Here is a 26,628-nt window from a genome sequence, read left to right as displayed (position 1 = left end):
TCTCTAACTTCTCCTTCATCTTAAAATTTAAACAAGCTCACTCACTTCTAAAAATAAAAAAGACAAGACCTACCCTCCTTCCTGTTTGACCCATGCCAGTTTGGATGTACTATGTCCCCCAAAATGACATTATCTTTAATGCAATCTTGTGGGGGCAGAAGCATTAGTGTTGATTAGGTTGGAATCTTTGGATTAGGTTATTTACATGGAGATGTGACCCACCCACCTGTGGGTAATACCTTTGATTAGAGTATTTACATGGAGGTGTGGCCCTGCCCATTCATCCTGGGTCTTGATTAGTTTACTGGAGCCCTATAAAAGCTCAGATAGAAGGAGCTCACTGCTGCAGCTTAGAGAGACATTTTGAAGGTGGCCGTTGAAAGCTGATGCTGACATTTTGGAGAACGCCATTTTGAAACACAACCTGAAAGCAAGCAGATGCCAGCCACATGCCTTCCCAGCTAACAGAGGTTTTCCAGATGCCGTTGGCTATCCTTCAGTGAAGGTATCCTATTGCTGATGCCTTAATTTGGACATTTTCATGGCCTTCAGACCGGAAATTTGTAACCAAATAAACCCCTTTACAAAAGCCAATCCATTTCTGGTATTTTGCCTAATGGCAGCATTAGCAAACTGGAACAGCCCCTCTCTGCCCATTCACAGCCAAACAACTTCCTTGCTTAAATCTATGCAGTGTAATAATAACTTTTATTTTAATAAATAACACTTATACATGGTACAAAATTCAAAATTTACACAAATACATACAGTGAAAATTCTACCTCCTGTTCCCAGCTACCCTATAGTACCCAAAGATGTTCTATCAGAGTCAAACCCAGAAAAAGAATTTTTTTTTAGAATTACTGTGTACACTTCCTCACCCCCTGCTACAGTCCCCACTCTCTTCTAAAGAAGGTCTCACCATGGTCTTAACCTCCTAGTTGATACACACATAAATATTTCTCTCCTTTATCTCACTTTGACCTCTTAGCAGCATTTCCACATTGCTGACCCAACAGTCTCTCCTCTGGGAAAGCTCTCTATCCTAGAATTCCATAATACCTCATTTTCCTGGTGTCCATTCATTCAGCAAACATTTAATGAACATTTGCCAGGCTCTGGTTTAGGTGCTGGGGAGAAATGGACACAGAAAAAAAGCAAACAAAAATCTCTGCCCTCATGGAGCTGACATTCTAATGGGGGAAGCAGACAAGAAAAAAGATAAATCAATGAATTCAGTCAAATATATTCTGCATTAGATAGTGAACCAAGCTAAGCAGAAAAAATAAAGCAGAAAAAGGAAAAATATATGATAAATATGCATGTATACATATATATGTGTGCAAATAAATGCACATGCATACACATATATAGTGGGGAGAGGGGGATGGCAGTGATAGTGAAATTTTAGTAGGGAATCCAAGGAAGGACTCACTGACAAAATGACTTTTATATGAGAGAAAACCATATGGATATGAAAGAAGAGCATGTCAATTAGAGAGAAGAGCAAATACAAAAGCCCTGTGGAGTAAGTGTGTCTAAAATATTAAAGCAATAGATGGGACGACACTGTTTCTAGAGTGGAAAGAATAAGAGGGACAGTAATAGGTCAGAAACATAATAGGCTCATATAATAGAGTCTTATAGGTCATGTAAAGAACTTAAGCTTTTCCTGAATAAAGTGTCGGGCAGCCATAGGAGGATTATGAGTACAGAAGTGATGTTATCTTAATTATGTCTCTAGCTATTCCTTCTGCTTCCTAATGGATTCTTTTTCTCCAGTCCAGTCCTAAAATGTTTCTCAGGCCCTCTTGCCTGGGCACTCTTCTCTCCTCACTTTCCCTCACTGATCTCACTCATTCCTCAGAACCCTCTCTCCAAATGCTTCCTAGGAATTTCTATTGAATGGCCCATTTACACACCTCAGTTCAACATATCCAAACTCCACTTCTCTCTCCATCTTCCCCTTAAACATGCTTCCTCTCTTAGTTTTGCCATTTCAGCAAATGGCACCATCACCTCAAGGTGTTCAAGACAGAAAGCTGGTAGCCATCATTGACTCACCACTCCTGCTCTCCCTCCATTGAGCAGACATCTTAATGTCAAATTCAGAGCTCAGATTTTGGGGCCAGAATGTCTGGTTTTACATCCTAGCTATGCCACTTTTTAGCTGTAGGATTTTGAGCAAGTTGCTTAAACTCTCTGTGCTTCAGTGCCCTTCATCCCTACTATGGAGATAAAAACTGAGCCCACTTCATAAGGTTGTTACCAAAAGTAAATGAATTATTACAAAGCTACAGTAATCAAAATAGAGTGGTACTGGTATAAGCATAGGTATACAGACCAGTGAAATAGAACTGAGAGTCCAGACATAAACCCTCACATCTAAGGCCAACTGATTTTTGACAAAGGTGCTAAGTCCACTCAAAAAGGAAGGAATGATCTCTTCAACAATGGTGCTGGGAGAACTGGATATCCACATGCAAAAGAATAACGATAGACTCCTCCTCCATACCATATACAAACATCAACTCAAAATGGATCAAAGATTTAATATAAGAGATAGAACCATAAAACCCTTAGAAGAAAAATGGGGAAAATCTTCAGGACGTTGTACTTAGTACTGAGTTGTTAGGTATAACACCAAAGGCACAAGCAAAAAAAGAAAAATAAAATAAACTGGACTTAATCAAAATTTAAAACTTTTGTGCATTAAAGGACGTTATCAAGGAAGCGTAAAAACAACTTATATAACAGGACAAAAGAGTTGCAAACCATGTATCTGATAAAGGTTAAAATCCATAATATATAAAGAACACTTATGACTCAACAATGAAAAGACTAAGTACCCAATTTAAAAACGGGCAAAGTAATTCGACAGGAAAACTCACTGCCCTTCCCCCTACATGGGACATGACTCCTAGGGGCGTAAATCGCCCTGGCAATGTGGGACATGACTCCCAGGGATGAACGTGGACCTAGCATCATGGGATTGAGAAAGTCTTCTTGACCAAAAGGGGGAAGAGAAATGAAAAAAAATGAAGTTTCAATGGCTGAGAGATTTCAAATACAGTCAAGAAGTCATTCTGGAGATTATCCTTATGCGTTACATAGATATCCTTTGTTAGTTTTTAGTGTATTGGATAGTTAGAAGGAAATACCTGAAACTGTTGAACTGCAACCCAGTAGCCTTGATTTTTAAAGACGACTGCATAACTATGTAGCTTACACAGTGTGACTGTGTGACTGTGAAAACCTTGTGGCTCACACTCCCTTTATACAGTGTATGAACATATGAGGAGAAAAATGGGAACAAAAATTAAATGACTAATGTGGGGATTGGGGGAATGGGATGTTTGGGGTGTTCTTCTTGTATTTTTATTCTTGTTTTTATTTATTTATTATTTTTTTTTTTTTGGAGAAATGAAAATGTTCAAAAATTGATTTTGGTGATGAATGCACAACTATTTGATGGTACTGTGAACAACTGATTATACAACGTGGATGACTGTAGGGTATGTGAATATATCTCAATAAAACTGAATTTTTTTAAAAAAAATGGGCAGAGGACTTGAATAGACATTTCTCCAAAGAAGATACACAAACGGTCAATAAACATATAAAAAGATGCTCAACATCATTAGTCATCAGGGAAATGTAAGTAAAACCACAATGATATACTACTTTATACCCTTAGGATGGCTATTGTTTTTAAAAATTGCTCAGTGAAATACGCAGGCACGTAAGGACAAATACTGCATGATATCACTTACAAGACGTGACTAGAAGTACCAAATTCACAAAGACAGAAAGTAAATTAGAAGTTACTGGGGATGAGGGTAGGAAGGAATGGGGAGTATTTGTAAAAGTAAAAGTAAAATTTTAAAAAAAGGGTTGCAGTAACAAGCCAAGCACCAAATTAAAAAAAAAAAAAAAAGGCAACTTAAAAATGGTAGGATCTCATGGCTCCCTGGCTGGTCCCACCCATATCCCCTCACTGGCTTGGTGCAGAGCAGCAGATCCTGGTCCCAGTTTCTCTGAAGGGAACAGAGTAACCCTCATGTACATACCAAGTGCATATATATCTGTGCCAATCTGGCTGGTGCTAGCCTGAAGGATTGAACCAGAATTCACCCTGTACCTAGAGGCAGCTCACACAGTTGCCCTACAGAGAGCTGTGAGAAAATAGTCAACTCAGTCAAATCATAGCAGCCTGGGGCAGGGGACTGCCAGCAGTGGGACAAACACTTGAACCATGAAGAAGCACAGTTTCCTGGGGAAAAGGGAACATCCAGATCCATGTAAACAGAAGAATTTCCAGGCCCATGTGCACATGCCCAGGACAAGACAGACGCACAAAAAGACCAGGGAGAACTCCGTGCTTTTGTCTCAGGCAAACTTACTGTTAGGACGGCTAAACACAAGCCAACCTGCAAAGGTGTTTTTTTCTTTCCGTTAGCTCCTGGCATTCAAGGAAAGCTCTGTCATAAAACTAGACTGATACAAGCTTAAGGAACAGACACCTCAGTGTCTAAATTCCAGAGACACATTTAAAATATCAAAGTATCCAGATTGCCACAAAAGATTACAAAACACTGAAAGAAATAGGAAAATGATGACCCATGCAAAGGAAAGGATAAAGTGTTAGAAACCAACAACAAGTACCATACCTGGGACATATCAGACAAGGACTTTTAAAAATGGTCCTAAATATGCTCAAAGAGATAAAGGAAAACATGAACAAAGAACTAAAGGAAATCAGGAAAACGACAGATAAACAGGAACAGAATACCGATAAAGAGACAAAAATCTTAAAAAGGAACCAAAGAGAGCTGAAGACCACAGAAACAGAAACTAAATTTTCCTAGAGGTATTCAACAACAGATTGGAGCTGACAGAAGAAAAAATCAGTGAACCTGATAAAGACAACTGAAATCATTCAGTCTGAGAAACAGAAAGAGGAATGAAGACAAGTTAAGAGAGCCTGAGAAATGTGTGGGACACCAACAAACGTACCAACATATGCATTGTGGGGGTCCCAGAAGGGGAAGAAACAGAGAAAGTGGCAGAGAGAATATTTAAAGAAATAATGGCTGAACAATTCCCAAATTTAATGAAAGACACGAATATACATATCCAAGAAGTTCAATGAAACCCAAACAGTATAAACTAAAAGAGAGCCACTTCTAGACACAATAATCAAATTCTAAAAGCCACAAAAGAGAAGGAACATGTCACATACAAGGGAGCCTCAATAAGATTTAGTTCCAATTTCTCATCAGAAGCCATGGTGAGAAGTAGGCAGTGACATATTTAAAGTGCTAAAAGGAAAAAAAAGTGCTGACTAAGAATTCTACATCCTGCAAAAGTCTTTCAAAAATGAGGGAGAGTTTGTTGGGGACCAGTGAGTGAACAGTTAACAGAGGATTTGTACTTCTGCCGCCAGTGGCAGCCATTGGACACAGCAGAAGAAGCAATAGTGATGACATCAATCCCTATGTTCTCCGTGAGGTCCTGGAGGCCTGGAAACCTGCATTAGTTACTCCTCCAGGAAAGTGGGTAAAAAGCCAGGAACTGCGTGGACTGGACACCACAGAGCAATCTGTCTTTGGGCATACTTCATACAACACTCATGAAAACGTGGAACTGCTGAGATCAGTGAAATCTAAGCTCAATACAGAAAGCTTCAAAGAATTGAAATTTGGGCACGTCAAGTCAAGAGCAGAACTAAGAGAGCTCTGAGACAAAAGGCAATAATCCAGTGGCTGAGAAAATTCACTAAGCAACACAACTTCCCAAGAAAAGGGGGGTGTCCGCTCACAGCCACCATCCTGGTGGACAGGAAACACTCCTGCCCATCGCCAGCCCCATAGCCCAGAGCTGCCCCAGACAACCCAGTGTGACGGAAGTGCTTCAAATAACAGGCACACACCACAAAACTGGGCGTGGACATTAGCCTTCCCTGCAACCTCAGCTGAATGTCCCAGAGCTGGGAAGGGGGAGCAGTGTGAATTAACAGAGCCCCATTCAGCCATCATTTGAGCAGACTGGGAGCCTCCCAACACAGCCCAGCAGCCCAGAACTGCCCTGGGGGGACGGCACTCACCTGTGACATAGCACAGTCATCCCTCAACAGAGGACCCGGGGTGCACAGCCTGGAAGAGGGGCCCACTTGCAAGTCTCAGGAGCCATACGCCAATACCAAAGACTTGTGGGTCAGTGGCAGAGACAAACTGTGGCAGGACTGAACTGAAGGATTAGACTATTGCAGTAGCTTTAAAACTCTAGGATCATCAGGGAGATTTGATTGTTAGGGCCACCCCCCCTCCCCGACTGCCCAGAAACACGCCCCACATACAGGGCAGGCAACACCAACTACACACGCAAGCTTGGGACACCAATTGGGCCCCACAAGACTCACTCCCCCACTCACCAAAAAGGCTAAGCAGGGGAGATCTGGCTTGTGGAGAACAGGTGGCTCGTGGACGCCACCTGCTGGTTAGTTAGAGAAAGTGTACTCCACGAAGCTGTAGATCTGATAAATTAGAGATAAGGACTTCAACTGGTCTACAAACCCTAAAAGAACCCTATCAAGGTCAGCAAATGCCACGAGGCCAAAAACAACAGAAAATTATAAAGCATATGAAAAAACCAGACGATATGGATAACCCAAGCCCAAGCACCCAAATCAAAAGACCAGAAGAGACACACCTAGAGCAGCTACTCAAAGAACTAAAGATGAACAATGAGACCCTAGTACGGGATATGAAGGAAATCAAGAAGACCCTAGAAGAGCATAAAGAAGACATTGCAAGACTAAATAAAAAAATGGATGATCTTATGGAAATTAAAGAAACTGTTGACCAAATTAAAAAGATTCTGGACACTCATAGTACAAGACTAGAGGAAGCTGAACAACGAATCAGTGACCTGGAAGATGACAGAATGGAAAATGAAAGCATAAAAGAAAGAATGGGGAAAAAAATTGAAAAACTCGAAATGGACCTCAGGGATATGATAGATAATATGAAACGTCCGAATATAAGACTCATTGGTGTCCCAGAAGGGGAAGAAAAGGGTAAAGGTCTAGGAAGAGTATTCAAAGAAATTGTTGGGGAAAACTTCCCAAATCTTCTAAACAACATAAATATACAAATCATAAATGCTCAGCGAACTCCAAATAGAATAAATCCAAAAAAACCCACTCCGAGACATATACTGATCACACTGTCAAACACAGAAGAGAAGGAGCAAGTTCTGAAAGCAGCAAGAGAAAAGCAATTCACCACATACAAAGGAAACAGCATAAGACTAAGTAGTGACTACTCAGCAGCCACCATGGAGGCGAGAAGGCAGTGGCACGATATATTTAAAATTCTGAGTGAGAGGAATTTCCAGCCAAGAATACTTTATCCAGCAAAGCTCTCCTTCAAATTTGAGGGAGAGCTTAAATTTTTCACAGACAAAGAAATGCTGAGAGAATTTGCTAACAAGAGACCTGCCCTACTGGAGATACTAAAGGGAGCCCTACAGACAGAGAAACAAAGACAGGACAGAGAGACTTGGAGAAAGGTTCAGTACTAAAGAGATTCGGTATGGGTACAATAAAGGATATTAATAGAGAGAGAGAAAAATATGGCAAACATAATCCAAAGGATAAGATGGCCGATTCAAGAAATGCCTTCACGGTTTTAACGTTGAATGTAAATGGATTAAACTCCCCAATTAAAAGATATAGATTCGCAGAATGGATCAAAAAAAAATGAACCATCAATATGTTGCATACAAGAGACTCATCTTAGACACAGGGACACAAAGAAACTGAAAGTGAAAGGATGGAAAAAAATATTTCATGCAAGCTACAGCCAAAAGAAAGCAGGTGTAGCAATATTAATCTCAGATAAAATAGACTTCAAATGCAGGGATGTTTTGAGAGACAAAGAAGGCCACTACATACTAATAAAAGGGGCAATTCAGCAAGAAGAAATAACAATCGTAAATGTCTATGCACCCAATCAAGGTGCCACAAAATACATGAGAGAAACATTGACAAAACTAAAGGAAGCAATTGATGTTTCCACAATAATTGTGGGAGACTTCAACACATCACTCTCTCCTATAGATAGATCAACCAGACAGAAGACCAATAAGGAAATTGAAAACCTAAACAATCTGATAAATGAATTAGATTTAACAGACATCTACAGGACATTACATCCCAAATCAACAGGATACACATACTTTTCTAGTGCTCACGGAACTTTCTCCAGAATAGATCATATGCTGGGACATAAAACAAGCCTCAATAAATTTAAAAAGATTGAAATTATTCAAAGCACATTCTCTGACCACAATGGAATACAATTAGAAGTCAATAACCATCAGAGACTTAGAAAATTCACAAATACCTGGAGGTTAAACAACACACTCCTAAACAATCAGTGGGTTAAAGAAGAAATAGCAAGAGAAATTGCTAAATATATAGAGACGAATGAAAATGAGAACACAACATACCAAAACCTATGGGATGCAGCAAAAGCAGTGCTAAGGGGGAAATTTATAGCACTAAACGCATATATTAAAAAGGAAGAAAGAGCCAAAATCAAAGAACTAATGGATCAACTGAAGAAGCTAGAAAATGAACAGCAAACCAATCCTAAACCAAGTACAAGAAAAGAAATAACCAGGATTAAAGCAGAAATAAATGACATAGAGAACAAAAAAACAATAGAAAGGATAAATATCACCAAAAGTTGGTTCTTTGAGAAGATCAACAAGATTGACAAGCCCCTAGCTAGACTGACAAAATCAAAAAGAGAGAAGACCCATATAAACAAAATAATGAATGAAAAAGGGGACATAACTGCAGATCCTGAAGAAATTAAAAAAATTATAAGAGGATATTATGAACAACTGTATGGCAATAAACTGGACAATGTAGAAGAAATGGACAATTTCCTGGAAACATATGAACAACCTAGACTGACCAGAGAAGAAATAGAAGACCTCAACCAACCCATCACAAGCAAAGAGATCCAATCAGTCATCAAAAATCTTCCCACAAATAAATGCCCAGGGCCAGATGGCTTCACAGGGGAATTCTACCAAACTTTCCAGAAAGAACTCGACACCAATCTTACTCAAACTCTTTCAAAACATTGAAAAAAATGGAACACTACCTAACTCATTTTATGAAGCTAACATCAATCTAATACCAAAACCAGGCAAAGATGCTACAAAAAAGGAAAACTACCGGCCAATCTCCCTAATGAATATAGATGCAAAAATCCTCAACAAAATACTTGCAAATCGAATCCAAAGACACATTAAAAAAATCATACACCATGACCAAGTGGGGTTCATTCCAGGCATGCAAGGATGGTTCAACATAAGAAAAACAATCAATGTATTACAACACATTAAAAACTCGAAAGGGAAAAATCAATTGATCATCTCAATAGATGCTGAAAAAGCATTTGACAAAATCCAACATCCGTTTTTGATAAAAACACTTCAAAAGGTAGGAATTGAAGGAAACTTCCTCAACATGATAAAGAGCATATATGAAAAACCCACAGCCAGCATAGTACTCAATGGTGAGAGACTGAAAGCCTTCCCTCTAAGATCAGGAACAAGACAAGGATGCCCGCTGTCACCACTGTTATTCAACATTGTGCTGGAAGTGCTAGCCAGGGCAATCCGGCAAGACAAAGAAATAAAAGGCATCCAAATTGGAAAAGAAGAAGTAAAACTGTCATTGTTTGCAGATGATATGATCTTATATCTAGAAAACCCTGAGAAATCAACGATACACCTACTAGAGCTAATAAACAAATTTAGCAAAGTAGCGGGATACAAGATTAATGCACATAAGTCACTAATGTTTCTATATGCTAGAAATGAACAAACTGAAGAGACACTCAAGAAAAAGATACCATTTTCAATAGCAACTAAAAAAATCAAGTACCTAGGAATAAACTTAACCAAAGATGTAAAAGACCTATACAAAGAAAACTACATAACTCTACTAAAAGAAATAGAAGGGGACCTTAAAAGATGGAAAAATATTCCATGTTCATGGATAGGAAGGCTAAATGTCATTAAGATGTCAATTCTACCCAAACTCATCTACAGATTCAATGCAATCCCAATCAAAATTCCAACAACCTACTTTGCAGACTTGGAAAAGCTAGTTATCAAATTTATTTGGAAAGGGAAGATGCCTCGAATTGCTAAAGACACTCTAAAAAAGAAAAACGAAGTGGGAGGACTTACACTCCCTGACTTTGAAGCCTATTATAAAGCCACAGTTGCCAAAACAGCATGGTACTGGCACAAAGATAGACATATAGATCAATGGAATCGAATTGAGAATTCAGAGATAGACCCTCAGATCTATGGCCGACTGATCTTTGATAAGGCCCCCAAAGTCACCGAACTGAGCCATAATGGTCTTTTCAACAAATGGGGCTGGGAGAGTTGGATATCCATATCCAAAAGAATGAAAGAGGACCCCTACCTCACCCCCTACACAAAAATTAACTCAAAATGGACCAAAGATCTCAATATAAAAGAAAGTACCATAAAACTCCTAGAAGATAATGTAGGAAAACATCTTCAAAACCTTGTATTAGGAGGCCACTTCCTAGACTTTACACCCAAAGCACAAGCAACAAAAGAGAAAATAGATAAATGGGAACTCCTCAAGCTTAGAAGTTTCTGCACCTCAAAGGAATTTCTCAAAAAGGTAAAGAGGCAGCCAACTCAATGGGAAAAAATTTTTGGAAACCATGTATCTGACAAAAGACTGATATCTTGCATATACAAAGAAATCCTACAACTCAATGACAATAGTACAGACAGCCCAATTATAAAATGGGCAAAAGATATGAAAAGACAGTTCTCTGAAGAGGAAATACAAATGGCCAAGAAACACATGAAAAAATGTTCAGCTTCACTAGCTATTAGAGAGATGCAAATTAAGACCACAATGAGATACCATCTAACACCGGTTAGAATGGCTGCCATTAAACAAACAGGAAACTACAAATGCTGGAGGGGATGTGGAGAAATTGGAACTCTTATTCATTGTTGGTGGGACTGTATAATGGTTCAGCCACTCTGGAAGTCAGTCTGGCAGTTCCTTAGAAAACTAGAGATAGAGCTACCATTCGATCCAGCGATTGCACTTCTCGGGATATACCCGGAAGATCGGAAAGCAGTGACACGAACAGATATCTGCACACCAATGTTCATAGCAGCATTATTCACAATTGCCAAGAGATGGAAACAACCCAAATGTCCTTCAACAGATGAGTGGATAAATAAAATGTGGTATATACACACGATGGAATACTACGCGGCAGTAAGAAGGAACGATCTGGTGAAACATATGACAACATGGATGAACCTTGAAGACATAATGCTGAGCGAAATAAGCCAGGCACAAAAAGAGAAATATTATATGCTACCACTAATGTGAACTTTGAAAAATGTAAAACAAATGGTTTATAATGTAGAATGTAGGGGAACTAGCAGTAGAGAGCAATTAAGGAAGGGGGAACAATAATCCAAGAACAGATAAGCTATTTAACGTTCTGGGGATGCCCAGAAATGACTATGGTCTGTTAATTTCTGATGGATGTAGTAGGAACAAGTTCACTGAAATGTTGCTATAGTATGTAACTTTCTTGGGGTAAAGTAGGAACATGTTGGAAGTTAAGCAGTTATCTTAGGTTAGTTGTCTTTTTCTTACTCCCTTGCTATGGTCTCTTTGAAATGTTCTTTTATTGTATGTTTGTTTTCTTTTTAACTTTTTTTTTCATACAGTTGATTTGAAAAAAGAAGGGAAAGTTAAAAAAAAAAAAAAAAAAAGAAAAAAGACAAACAAGGAAAAAAAAAAAAAAAGATGTAGTGCCCCCTTGAGGAGCCTGTGGAGAATGCAGGGGTATTCGCCTACCCCACCTCCATGGTTGCTAACATGACCACAGACATAGGGGACTGGTGGTTTGATGGGTTGAGCCCTCTACCATAAGTTTTACCCTTGGGAAGACGGTTGCTGCAAAGGAGAGGCTAGGCCTCCCTGTATTTGTGCCCAAGAGTTTCCTCCTGAATGCCTCTTTGTTGCTCAGATGTGGCCCTCTCTCTCTAGCTAAGCCACCTTGAAAGGTGAAATCACTGCCCTCCCCCCTACGTGGGATCAGACACCCAGGGAAGTGAATCTCCCTGGCAACGTGGAATATGACTCCCTGGGAGGAATGTAGACCCGGCATCGTGGGATGGAGAACATCTTCTTGACCAAAAGGGGGATGTGAAAGGAAATGAAATAAGCTTCAGTGGCAGAGAGATTCCAAAACGAGCCGAGAGATCACTCTGGTGGGCACTCTTACGCACACTTTAGACAACCTTTTTTAGGTTCTAAAGAATTGGGGTAGCTGGTGGTGGATACCTGAAACTATTAAACTACAACCCAGAACCCATGAATCTCGAAGACAGTTGTATAAAAATGTAGCTTATGAGGGGTGACAGTGGGATTGGGAATGCCATAAGGACCAAACTCCACTTTGTCTAGTTTATGGATCGATGTGTAGAAAAGTAGGGGAAGCAAACAAACAGACAAAGGTACCTAGTGTTCTTTTTTACTTCAATTGCTCTTTTTCACTCTAATTATTATTCTTGTTATTTTTGTGTGTGTGCTAATGAAGGTGTCAGGGATTGATTTAGGTGATGAATGTACAACTATGTAATGGTACTGTAAACAATCGAAAGTACAATTTGTTTTGTATGACTGCGTGGTATGTGAATATATCTCAATAAAATGATGATTAAAAAAAAAAAAAAAATGAGGGAGAGATTAAGACATTCCCAGTGAACAAAAACTGAAGGAGTTCATCACCACTATATCAGCCCTACAAGAAATGCTAAAAGAAGTTCTTCAGGTTGAAAGGCAAGGACACTAGACAACAGATCAAAGCCACATGAAGATATAAAGATCTCCAGTGAAGGTAACAACATGGGTAAATATAAATGCAAGCGCTATTGTATTTTTGATTTGTAACTTCACCTTTTACGTCCCACAGGATCTGAACGACAAATGCATAAAAAATAACTATAAATAAATGTTTCTGGTTTCATAATGCAGAATATGTAATTTATGGCAAGATCTACATAAAGATGGGGGGACAGAGGGACACAGGAATATACTGTACATATGGCTGGTAATGGATGGTGGTGAAGGTAGTGCAAAATTTTGAATGTGCTTTGAATGCTATGTTTGGGAGTTGCTGAGATGGGAAAGTTTATGTTGTATGTTTCCACAATTCAAAAAAAAAGAGCAACTAAAGAGACAATGAAAATTACATGCAATCCATGATCCTAGACTGGAACTAATAATGAAGGAGAAAAGGTCAAAAGGATATTAGTGGGACATGAAAAAACTGGAATACAGACTGTAAGCTTTATATCAGTGTTAAACTGCTTGAACTGGATACCTAACTGTACTTTAGGTGGTTGCAGAAGTAGTATCTCTGTTCTCAGGAACTGTACATGAAAGTATTAAGTATTCAAGGAGCATGATTTATACAATATACTTTCAAATGTTTAGAAAATAGATAGACTCATACCCAGATATATACATGACAGAAAATAGATGGAGAGATAGAATGATTCAGCAAATAAGGCAAAAAGTTAAAAGTTAATGGATCTGGGGCTCTGGGTAGGGGGGTATGTTGGAATTCTCTTTATCTGTATTATTTTTGCAACTGTCCTATAAGTTTGACATTATTTCAAAATTAAAAGTTAAAACAAGAGGAAAATAACAAATATCAGCAAAGACGTGGTAAAACTGGAACTCTTGTGCATTGCTGGTAGAAATGTAAAACGGTGCAACCACTGTGGAAAAGTTTAGCAGTTCCTCAAAAAGTTAAGCATACTGGTAGATATTCTTATGTACTATATAGATAACACCTCCTAGGTTTTAATGTATTGGAATAGCTAGAAGTAAATACCTGAAACTATCAAACTCCAATCCCGTAGTCTGGACTCTTGAAGACGATTGCATAACAATGTAGCTTACAAGGGGTGACAGTGTGATTGTGAAAACCTTGTGGATCACACTCCCTTTATCTAGTGTATGGATGGATAACTAGAAAAATGGAGACAAAAACTGAATGAAAAATAGGGTGGGATGGGGGGGATGATTTGGGTGTTGTTTCTTACTTTTATTTTTTATTCTTATTCTGATTCTTTCTGATGTAAGGAAAATGTTCAAAAACAGATTGGGGTGATGAATGTACAACTATATGATGGTACTGTGAACAGTTCATGGTACACCATGGATGATGTATGGTATGTGAATGTATTTCAATAAGACTGAATTTAATTTAAAAAAAAGTTAAGCAAAGACTTACCATACTTCCCTGCAATTCCACTTATGCACAGTTCCACTATGGGCTCATACCCGAAATAAATGAAAACAGGTATTCAAACAAATATGTGTATGTGAATGTTCACAGCAGCATTACTCAAAATAGCAAAAGGCGGAAACAACCCAAATGTCCATCAACAGATGCATGGACAAACAAATTGTGGTCTATCCATCAATGGAATACTATTTAGCCATAAAAAAGAATAAAGTTCTGATATAGTCTACAAACATGAATGAACCTTGAAAACATTTTGCTAAGTTAAATAAGCTAGACAAAGAAGGATAAATATTGTATGGTTCTACTTACATAAAATACGTAAAATAAGCAAATATATAGAGAGAGAAATATCTATCTCTTACCAGGGGCTGGAGGGAAGCGGAATGGGGATTTATTGCTTAATGAGTAAGAAGTTTCTGGTTTGGATGTTGAAAAAGTTTTAGAAATGGAAAGTAGTGATGGTTAATTAATACTACTGAATTGTACACATAAAAATGGTTAAAATGGCAAAAATTAAGCTATATATATGTTACCACAATAAAAAATATCTATAAGTCTGTAAGTCTATAAAAAAGCTAGTTGGCTCTTTCTGGTCTCTGGGCTTCAACACATGCGGCTTCCTCTGCCTGAAATATTCCTGCTCTTCCTTTTCCCTGCTGCCGTGGTATCCACCCTGTCCCCATTTCAGCACTCAGCACACTAACTCATAACTGCTCATTTACTTCCTGTCTGCCCCCACTACATTTGGCAAACAGCATCTATTTTGTTCACCTAAAGTCCTCACCTCATCCATTCCCAGTCTTGCTTTACTTATTATTCAACTCAATTCAACAAACACTCATTGGGCTAGATAACTCCTCAGATCAGGGAGGCAGATGTATGAAAATCAGGCTTCTGGCTCTACTGTCTCAGTAATTATCCCCTGGGACCAAGATCAGTAAATGCTGTTTTGCTCTGCGTGGCTTCCTTAGTGAAGAAGACAAAAACAACAGCACCAGGTCTCAAGATTCAGATGAATTGTCCCCAATGCTAACCACACAGCCTTGCACATGGTAGGCACTCAATAAGTATTCGTTGAGTAAATAAGTACATGAATTCAACAAATACTGATTGAGCACAGATACTGCTCTCATGAAGTAGACATTCTAGAGGGGGAGACAGACAGGTGGTGCCCAAACTGTTTCATACAGTAGTAAGTGCTATAAGGAAAATAAAGCATGGTACAGGAATGCCAAGTGAGAGAGTTTGAAGCTGCATAAAGGGAACTGAGGAGAAAACTGAGCTATGAACTTTATCTATGACATTTAATTTCCACAACAAATCAAGGCATTCTGAACAGTATTCAGAGAAAGTACTGCACAATGGTTAAAAGTATAGACCAGGGGAGCCAAACTGCCTGGGTTTGACTCTCACTTCTGTCACTTCCTAGCTGTGTGAATTTAAGCAATTCACTCTCTCTCTGTGCTTCAGTTTCTGCATTTGCAAAACAGGTGTATTAATATTATTCACTTTACAGGGTTGTTACAAGGATTAAATGAACTAAAATAGATAAAGTACACAGGAGGGTACCTAGCACACAGTAAGTGTTAGCTATCATCATCATCATCAGTATTATTCTAACTGAACAGATAAGAAATCTGAGTTTCAAAGTGGTTAAGTGGCTTGTTAGAGATTATGAAACTAATAAGTAGCAGAGCAGGATAAAAATCCAGGTGGCATGACTCTATTATACCACAACAATATGGAACTAGAATACAATGTGGGGTTGTTAGAAGAAGTAGCATCCAGTGCTATGAGAACACAAAAGTGAGCACTCATTCTTCCAGGGATGCGGAAATGAGTGGGGGCTGAAAGTTGGGGAGGCTTGAGAGGTGACAAGATTGCTTAGGATTCTGGTTTCTTATCTGTTCAATCTCTGCTTTCTGAGGATGCACAAGGAACCAGGTCCTATCACCACAGTGCCCTGGAAGACGTATCTTGATTCATAAACAAAGAGGAAAAAGAGCACATTTTACCTTCATTATCTCAAAAATATCAGAAAAATCCAAGTCAATCTTTGGTTTCCTGTAACACCTTCACCAGATAGAACATAATTGATAAAAACAGGGATGGATCATACCTAGAAACCGAGGCACCCACCATTCCTGCAAGTGGCACACAGGACCTGTAGGAATGCAAAGGATCCTCAGCAAGTTCCAGTGTACCTGGGAAGTTTCTCCTTTGTCTACCCAGGCCCTGGCACATGGTCTGCCATGTAACAGGCTTCACTAAATTTTGTATGAACTAACAGAAATAACTTCATATTCACTGACAGGCAAACAAACAGACTGTAATCTCTATCTTCAAATACAATCAACCCTCTTGTGATCCCTTCAATTATCGCCCCACTTCTCTGTTCTTTATACAAAATCCCTCAAAACAGAGTCATCCTTGACATCTTTCACAACCCCAATCCAATCAGTCAACAAATCCTATATCAACATATATTCAGAATCCAACCACTTCTCATCACCACTGACTGGTCCAAGCTACACTGCCTAACTAGACCAGTGTTTCCCAAATTTTAGGAAACATCAGAAACATCTGGAGGCCTAGTTAAAACACAGATTCCTGGACCCCACACCCAGAGATTCTGATTCTGTCCATAAATTTGCATTTCTAACAAGCTTCCATATGACACTGATGCTACTGGTCCAGGGAACAAACACACTTTAAAGAATATAGCCCCCAAGCTCTCTGTGCTTTCCCTCTTACTCCCCACCTTGAGTCTGTTCTCCTCACAAGAGCCAAAACCTAAATCAGATAACAACTTTCCTTTGCTCAAAATCTTTCTGTGACTCCCATCCCATTGGAAGTAAAAAACAACCCATGGAAGGCCCTACAGCTGTAGTTCTGAAATATTAACATGCACCAGAATCACCTGGAGGGCTTATTAAAGCAGATTTCTGGGCCCCACCCCTAGTGTTTCTGATTCAGTAAGACTGGAATGGGATGTGAGGATTTACCTAACCAGTTCCTAAGTGATGTTGATCCTACTGGTCTAGGGACCACCCCTTGAGAATCACTGCTCTACATGATTTGCTCCAGAATATATCAATAATTACATTAAATGTAAGTGACCTAACAATTCCAATTAAAATACAGTGACTGGCAAACTTGATTAAAAAAAAATATGACCCAACTATATGCTGCATAAAAGAAATTCACTTTGAATATAAATGATACAAGCAGGTTGAAAGTAAAAGCATGGAAAATGATATACCATACAAACATTAATAAAAAGAAATTAGGAGTAGCTATATTACCAGATAAAGCAGACTTCTGAGCAAAGAAAATCACCAGGGACAGAGAAGAACATTACATAACAGTAAAAGGGTCAATTCACCAAGACAACATAGCTATCCTTCATGTGTACCACCAACAACAGAACCACAAAAAAATGTGATGCAAAAATTCATAGAACTGAAAAGAGAACCAGACAAACCCATAATATTGTCAGACACTTCAACAGTTCCCTCTCAACAATGGACTGAACAAGTTAGACAGAAAACCAGCAAGAATAAAAGAATTCAACACCACCATCAAACAACAGAAGTTAAACGGCATTTATAGAACACTCCACCCAACAACAGAATATACATTCTTTTCAAGTGACCATGGAACATATACCAAGATAGACCATATCCTGAACCATAAAACAAACCTCAACAAATTTAAAAGAAATGAAATCATACAGAATACATTCTCTGATCACTATGGAATCAGACTAAAAATCACTAGTAGAAAGATAACAGGAAAATCTATAACAGTGGAAAATAAAACACTTCTGGATAATCCACTGGTCAAAGAAGAAGTTTAAAATGAAATTTTAAAAATACACTTAACTACATGAAAATTTAAATACAACGTATCAAAATTTATGGGACACAGCTAAATCAGTGCTGAAAGGGAAATTTATAGCACCAAATGCTTACATTAGGAAAGAAAGTATCAAATCAATAATCTAACCTTCCACTTCAGGAAAACAGAAAAAGAGGGGCAAAATAAAACCAAAGCAAGCAGAAGAAAGGAAATTATAAAATGCAGAAATCAATGAAATTGAAAACAGAAAAGACAATAGAGATAGTCAATGAAATAAAAAGCTGGTTCTTTGAAAAGGCTGACAAAGAAAGAGAGAGAGAAGATACAAATTATCAATATCAGGCATGAAACAGGATAGCACTACAAATCCTGCAGACACCAAATGGATAAGGGAACACACTCAACAACTCAACACATTAAGTTTAAAAATTTATATAAATGAACCAATTCCTTGGAAAGCACAAACTACCACAACACACCCAATATAAAATAGATAATTTGAATAGCCCTATAACTATTAAATAAATTGAATTCATAATTTAAAATCTCCCAAATAGGCTAAATAGTTCGGGAAACTAGTGCCTGGCACATTAACTAGTACCCAAAAAACAATAGCTAGTCCTATTTTATTTAAATCCTTACAATTACTCTCGGGCAATCTGAGGTTTCTCAGAGAATAAATCCTTTGCTAACAGGTAACAGTAAGAATTTGAACACAGATCTTCTGGCTCTGAAATCAGTGTCATTTCCTCTACAGCTTAGAGTCCATGCTACAAGCAGCCCCTTGGAGATGTGCCTACCAATACAGTCCTTATAGACATTTTTTATAGACACAAAAACAGAAAAGGGTGAGGCTTTTGCCAAAACCCCAGATATCAATAAATGCTTGCCAACTAGCTTTCTCCACAAGGGTACAGCAATGATTCTCACTTCAAGGAACACAGAATCATGGGTTTGTGAAAATACAAACTGCTGGCTCCCAGACACAGCCCTAGAATTTGCATTTTTAACATGCTCCCAGGTCAATGAATCACACTTTGAGAATGACTGGTGTATACTAATGATATGTCAGCCCAACCCATCCCCAAATATCAGAAGCTGTCACACTCCATAGAAGGAGAAGGAATCGAAATGGATCAAATCAGTTGTTTTTGAGGGTGTCCTCTACTTACCTACAGAATCAGAAATCCTGCGGGTGGGGCCCACCAATCCTGTATCTTAATAGGTCTTCCAAGTGATTCTGATGCCAAAGTTTGAGAACCACTGCTCTACAAATCAAAGTGTTTTTGCAAAACCCAGGTCTTTAGAGTAGGAGGAACAGAGCTACATCCTATTTTTTCCACTTTTGAGAACCTGGGCTCTAGAGTCAGACAATCCTAAATTCAAATCCAGACTCAGAAATCACAATTTCCTTAAGCGCCATATTCTTATCAGCAAAATGGAATAGTCACTTCCCTTGCTATAAATTTTCCAAGACATAACTTGACATTTTATATGATAATCCTTAACTGTACTTCAAGAAATCTAACCTATGGAAGTCATCACAGATGTGAGCAGATTTATAGCACCTCTAGGAATTTGTGGATTTAAAACCTGAGGCCTAACTATAATGAGCAACTATTTAAAAACCCACAATATTCAGTAATTTTTAACTGTGCTGAAGTACACAAACTTAAATGGAGCACTATAAGCTGGGGAGGGGGCGCTGATGTGGGGGAAGCAACGCACTAAATAAGCAAGACTGGCCACCTGCCAAGGAACTGATTCTTAGCTGGCTTTCTTGTTCTCTGATAGCCTATAAAGAGAAGTATAAGAAGCAATAAAAACTTGGGTTTCTATCATAGGAAAAAAAATTAAGGCAGTTAACTTGTGTCTGGGTATGCACAGAAACACAGGACTCAACCAAAGAAATACGATTAAGGAGCAGTCCGACCCATACATCCATTCCCATATTTGTAAATTAGGAATTCTTAAAAGCCACAGTGGTACTCCTTATAAATATCAAGTGTCTACTGTACAAAGTTATTCACCAAATCGTTTTTTTCTTGTTTTAACCACCATATCAAGATACAAAATATTTCCAGAACACCCCAAATTTCCCTCACATCACAGTATTATTTATAATATAAAAAGTACAAATAACCTAACTGTCCAACCACAGAGGAAATGACCAAGTAATTGATGACACATAAATATGGTAGAATATCAAAAATCAGGTTTAGGATAAATATTCAATAATCTGGTAAAATACTCACATTATAATGTTAAGTGGGAAAAAGAGACAAGTTACAAAATAGTATTTAGAACACAATCCCAATTTGTAAAAATATGTGTTTAATCACCCTGGCAATGCAGAATATGACTCCCGAGGATGAATGTGGACCCGGCATTGTGGGACTGAGAGTATCTTCTTGACCAAAAGGGGGATGCAAAATGAGACGAAATAGTTTCAGTGGCTGAGAGATTTCAAATGGAGTCGAGAGGTCGCTCTGGTGGACATTCTTATGCACTATATAGATAACACCTCTTAGGTTTTAATGTATTGGAATAGCTAGAAGTAAATACCTGAAACTACCAAACTCCAACCCAGCAGTCTGGACTCCTGAAGACAGTTATATACTAATGTAGATTACAAGGGGTGACAGTGTGATTGTGAAGACCTTGTGGATCACACCCCCCTTATCTAGTGTATGGATGAGTAGAAAATGGGGATAAGAACTAAAGGACAAATGGGGTGGGATGGGGGGATGATTTGGGTGTTCTTTCACTTTTATTTTTTAATTCTTGTTCTGGTTCTTTCTGATGTAAGGAAAATGTTCAGAGATAGATTGTGGGGATGAACGCATAACTATGTTATCATACTGTGGACAGTGGATTGTATACCATGGATGACTGTATGGTGTGTGAATGTATTTCAATAAAACTGAATTTAATTAAAAAAAGAGAGAGAATAGAGAAATATGAAGAAAAAAATCACCCATAATTCAGTCATCTGAATTAAACCACTGCTAATATAAAAAATATATATATGTGTTTATATTCAAAGTCAAAAGAAAAGAGTTAATGCAAAAAATATTTAACAGTGGGTTACACCGGATAGTAGACTCAGGTGATTTCCATTTTCTTTATTCTTTGTATTTTCTACAATAAGCATGTCTCAGCTACATAATCAGAAGCAAAAATTAAAATTTTATTCAAAAGAATAATATCTAACTTTCAGGCTTGGGTGTGGATTAAATGAAATAATTTATACAAAGACTCTGTCATGGGGTCTGGCACAGAGTAAGTACTCAGGGAACATTTTTTCCTGTTTCCTGCTCCTAGACTATGGAGTTAGGATCTCTATATGTGGGGCAGGAGCTCATTTTCCAAGTCTGGACTTACACACTTCCCAAACAATCCAAAGCAAGGGCCAAAGGCAGTAACTTTTTTTCAGGAAGACTCATTCATTCATTCAAAAACACACATAGCATCTATTATGTTTGGCATTGAAGTAGGTTCTGGGGATACCAAAAATGAAAAGAAGACAATTCTGCCTTCAGGGAGGCCTGGCTAATGAATGACACAGACATATTTATAACTATGATATGATGAAATAATTACTTTAATAATGATGCATACAAAGTGCAATAGGAACCCAGAAGAAGGAGGTCTTTTACAGAGAAGATATTCTGAGAGCTGTAAAAGGGAGGGTGTTAGTAATAGTAGTATTTGCAAAGACACAGAGGCATGAAAGAGTATAAAATTTTCCCAGAACTATAAATAGTTCAGTCTTGCTGGGACATAATGAACAAGGGAGGAGTAGTAGTGGGAAATGAGACTTAACAAGTAGATCACAAAAGATCTTGTCTGACAAAAAGAGAGAGATTGTATGTTATCACTCGTAAGAACTCCCTGAACAATGTAAAATCAGTGTCCCATAACGTAGAATAAAACAAACCTAGAGATAGACAGAAGCTAGTGAAGGGGAAATGATTAGCTAATATGAACAGACACGTTAATGAGGGTGAATTTAAAGGTATGGGGATGGACAAGGGTGATGACAGTTCATTAATGGGATTGTAAGTATCAATGCTGTGCTGAAGGTGAACATGACTGAACATGGTTGTTTAAAGGCATGTATCCCACAGAACAGCACTACAAATACAAATAAGTGCTTGCATGATATACTTCTAAGGTATGAACTTGTACAAAGAGTTAACAACATAATGGTATATGGGAAAAAATACCAATTGCATATTATAGACTGTATTTAATAGGAATACCTTACTAGTACCACAGCAATACTAGGGAAAAATAATTAGGGACTGATAAGAGCTTTGGGGTGCTTTGTGTTATGATAATTGTTTAAAATTGAGAGATGATGATGATTGTACAACTAAGTGAAGATAATGTGAGATACTGATTGTTTATCTTGGACAGAATACAGGTTATGTGAAATTAGGAAACCCCTACTTAATAAGTCAAGCCCGCTATATTGAGGCTTGCTCTTGTGAAAGTTATGGCTGTAAAGGGGAGGCTAAGCCTACCTATTACGCCTAAGAGTCACCACCAGAGAACCTCTTTTGTTGCTCAGATGTGGCCTTTCTCTCTCTAAGCCTAACTTTGCAAATGAATTCATCAACCTCCCCCCGTCATGGGACATGACTCCCAGGGGAGTGAGTTCCCCTGACAATGTGGGACATGACTCCCAGGAATGAGCCTGGCCCTGGCATCAAGGGATTGAGAATGCCATTTTGACCAAAAGGGGGAAAAGAAAGGTAACAAAATAAGGTTTCAGTGGCTAAGAGATATCAAAGAGAGTCAAGAGGATATCCTGGAGGTTACTCTTATACAAGCTCCAGCTAGATATTCCAAACGGACACAGCAGTCCCAAAATACTAAAGAATACCTAGGTCCCCATCTGAGCCACTACAAAAATTTCATTCACTAAGTTTATTTTTCAGAAACTTAAATCCTCCAGAATGTTCCTAGGCCAAATAAGCTCCAAAACCCAGAGGCAACAGCCTCTTCAAGAACACCAACCAGATGCATCCCCCTTCCCCATAATGTCAACACCCCATTCCACTATGAACAGGTTAGGATGGTCACTGCCCAGATATTCCTGAAAATTGAGAAAGTGATCAAATGAGAGAGAGGGGTGGCAACAGACAAGATAGGATTTAACAAAAGATTATGAATACTGAATCTTTAATTTTTTTTTAGTTTCTAGGATACTAGAATAGCTAGAAGGAAACAGTGGAACTGTAATCCATAACATGCTTTGAAATTTGCTCTATAGCTACTTGTTAAATTGTACTTTGAAAGTTATCACATTTCTGTATATGTTATATTTCACAGTAAGGAAATAACTGAAATTGTGGAACTGTAACCCATAACATTCTTTGAAACTTACTCTCTACTGTTAAATTGTATTTTGCAAGTTATCACTTTTCTGTATATATGTTATATTTCACAATAAAAAATTAAAAAAAAAGTCTTCTCTGTCACACCAAGGAGATTGGATTTTGTCCTGTAGAGGAATCACTGAAAGAAGAATTTTAAGCAGAGGAGTGCATTGATCAACACTAGGAAAGATACCAGGAAGCCTGAAAGATATCTTAATCCCCAATTATTTCCAAGGGAAATAAAATACCCCACCCTCTAGCCTATCATCTCTTAAATGAAATAACGTGAGACAGTAAATAGTACTGTGCACCTAGTACACCTAGTAAATGCTCAATAAAGATCAGTTAAATATGAATTCACCTGCCTTATGGATGCATTGCATAGGGTAGTCCCTGTTGAGAGCAGAATTTTAGTAGCACCAGTACCTTCAGCTTGGTTTGGAGCATGGTAACAAGAATGGCTCCTTTAGAAGAGACTAATGACAACAGAAAATTCTAGAATCCAACATGCACCAGGAAGAGGACACCATATATTGTTCTGTTGAGCCGCAGTGTACAAATTCCTCTCATGAGTATCTTTCCATAGCTGAGAGCTAAGTCCCAATAATGGGATAATATTACTGTTTTATTTCACACAGTAGCTTCTCTGGAATCCTGGGTGGCAGGTGCTTATGTGCACACATGGTTAACTGGAAGAAATTCATTAGTGGTTTTACTCCCACTGATTAACCCATACTTATGCTTACTTCAATTTACTTGGATGGCTCTGCAGATAAATACTGTAGAAATAAATACTATTGCTTTCCTACCTCTTTTGCAAATGCGTGCAAAATGTTCTACATAATCAAGGAGGATTTATTAGATATATTTCATAGATGAAAACAATGAGGCACAGAGAGGCAAAGCAACTTCCCCAAGGTCACACTGATAGTAACTTGCAAAGCCTTGACTCAAATCTTTATGTGCGCTGGACTCACACATATCTCAAAAATGCAGTACTGTCTCCTCCAAAGCCAGTGTCTGAGGTAAAAAAAAATTGCCAGAACACAAAAACTGATATCTCTTTCTGGCTGTAAAAAAAGAGGTTCTTATAAATCTAAAAAAAAATGTATTAAAAAGAAGGGTGAAATGAAGAAACGCAAACAGGAAAAGAGAAAATAAGAAGCCAGAGGCCAATATCAGCTAGGTCCTGGTATCTAAGGATAGAAGAACCTGGGTCTGAGAGGTGGGCTGGATTTAATTCTTGGTGAGAGAGGAGAAAAGTTTCTGAGCAGGAACCTAAAAGAGAGGGAAGAAAAGGAGACAGCAAAGTGAGCACCTGGCCATTGCACCATGTCCAGCCTGGCCTGTCCTTACCTGCCATGAAACCAGTCCTGGCACACATCACATTCGATCATGAAGCGGGTCACATCGTAAGGCAGCCGGCAGAGGCAATACACCGGCACCGAGGCCATCTTCGCCTGGCCTTGGGGCGTTCTCCGACGGGCCAGCTTCCTAGTATCAGGATGTGCAGGAGGCGGCGGCATGCGTCCCGTCCGGATGATGGCTGGACACAAATAACACTTTTTAAAGAGTGAATCAGGTCCCGCAGGGTACCAAGTCTCTCAGTTCACAAATGTGCTGCCAGGATGCAACACAGCCGGTGTGGCTGTAGGGGGCAACTGGAGAAAGGCCACCCAGCCTTCAGAATTTCTTTAACAAATAAAGAACAGCGCTCTGCCACTGAGGCTTTTTCCCTCTAACCTTCTTCGGCCCCCAGAGTCAGGGAATTATCTGACGCTTTTTCAGGAAGCTTCTGTAATCCCTCACTGAACCTCCCCTTGCTTGCTACCTTGCTTCCCAGGGCTCCCCTTATTATGACACAAACCATAGCATGAAGAATGAGATTGAGGGTTCCTAAGGAAAACACACTTCTCTCACCCCCAAAATAGGGGCAACTAAAGAGAGATGAGGGATCCTTGAAAATCTGCTCACATCACTCGAAAATTATCTCTATCCTTCAGGAACAAGCCACACAAAACTAGGTGCTCAACTCAAATCACAATTCTGGGGTCGTGCTCCGAGAGTTTAAATGATCTTTTTTCTTCACGCTCCAAAATCACTCTTTCCTAGACCAGAAATCAGTCTCCCCACCCCCAAAAGCTAAATAAATCTCTATTTCAAAACCTGTCAGATCGTCCTCTGCTTCAAAGATGTCAGGGATCTCGTCGCACCCCTGAAACTAAAAAGGATCTTTTCAAAACCCCCGAAACTGACTAGAAATTCCTCACACTCCTTAAACTAAATGAGGCTTTTATTCACCCCTTGGAAATTCGCAGACATTTTCTCACGGTCCCCCCCAAACTGACAAGGACTCCCCTGTCCCTCGAAACTGACAAGGGTCTCAGCATAGATCCTGAAACTGATAGGAACCTCCTTCCAGACCCCGAAACTTAAGAGACTCTCTTCAAGCCTCCCAAACTGACAGGAACCTACTTACACCACAAATCTGACAAGAATGTCTTCGGTCTCGAACCCTACGGGGACCGCCTCATCCCCAAAGACGCGGGGACTTCCCACGCCGGTAGAGCTCAGTCCCACCACCACGCCGGCGGCTCGGCTCGCTCCGGAGCCGCTGGGCGCTTCGCTCAGCAGAGGCTCTGCCGGCAGTTCCGGCCCAACTGGGGGCGCGCGCCGAATTCTGGGATCGTCAACAGTAACGCTGAGAACCTCGACCCACCCGCTGGGTCGCACGGCTCTGGCCGCTCGGCGGTGCTTTCCGCCAGCCCTCTCCACAGCACTCCCCCCAGGCCCGGTCGCTAAGGCCTACTGGAGACCGCGGCTCAGGCCTAGCCCGGCGGCTGTCCGAGAATCAAGCAAGCGACGTCGTCGCTGGGCCAGCAGCAAATGGCCACGAGCAAACCAATGAGAAATGAGACGAATCGGCGGCCAAGTCCGCGGAAAACGGCCTGAAAAGC

The 26,628-nt window shown here is 39.3% G+C and overlaps 1 protein-coding gene across 1 annotated transcript in view; it reads right to left on the bottom strand.

Annotated features, from left to right (window-relative positions):
- The window catches only part of PHF8 (PHD finger protein 8), a 197,254-nt gene extending 171,843 nt beyond the window's left edge, over window positions 1-25,411 (bottom strand). The window contains exon 1 of the mRNA XM_037823762.1: window positions 25,028-25,411. Coding sequence (XP_037679690.1) covers window positions 25,028-25,197 — 170 coding nt within the window. The 5' untranslated portion in view covers window positions 25,198-25,411. The remainder of the gene's footprint in view (window positions 1-25,027) is intronic.
- Between the last annotated feature and the right edge of the window lie 1,217 nt (window positions 25,412-26,628).

Source organism: Choloepus didactylus (genome assembly GCF_015220235.1).
Source record: "Choloepus didactylus isolate mChoDid1 chromosome 24 unlocalized genomic scaffold, mChoDid1.pri SUPER_24_unloc2, whole genome shotgun sequence".
Taxonomy (NCBI): Eukaryota; Metazoa; Chordata; class Mammalia; order Pilosa; family Megalonychidae; genus Choloepus; species Choloepus didactylus.
This window is presented reverse-complemented; position numbering and strand designations above follow the sequence as displayed.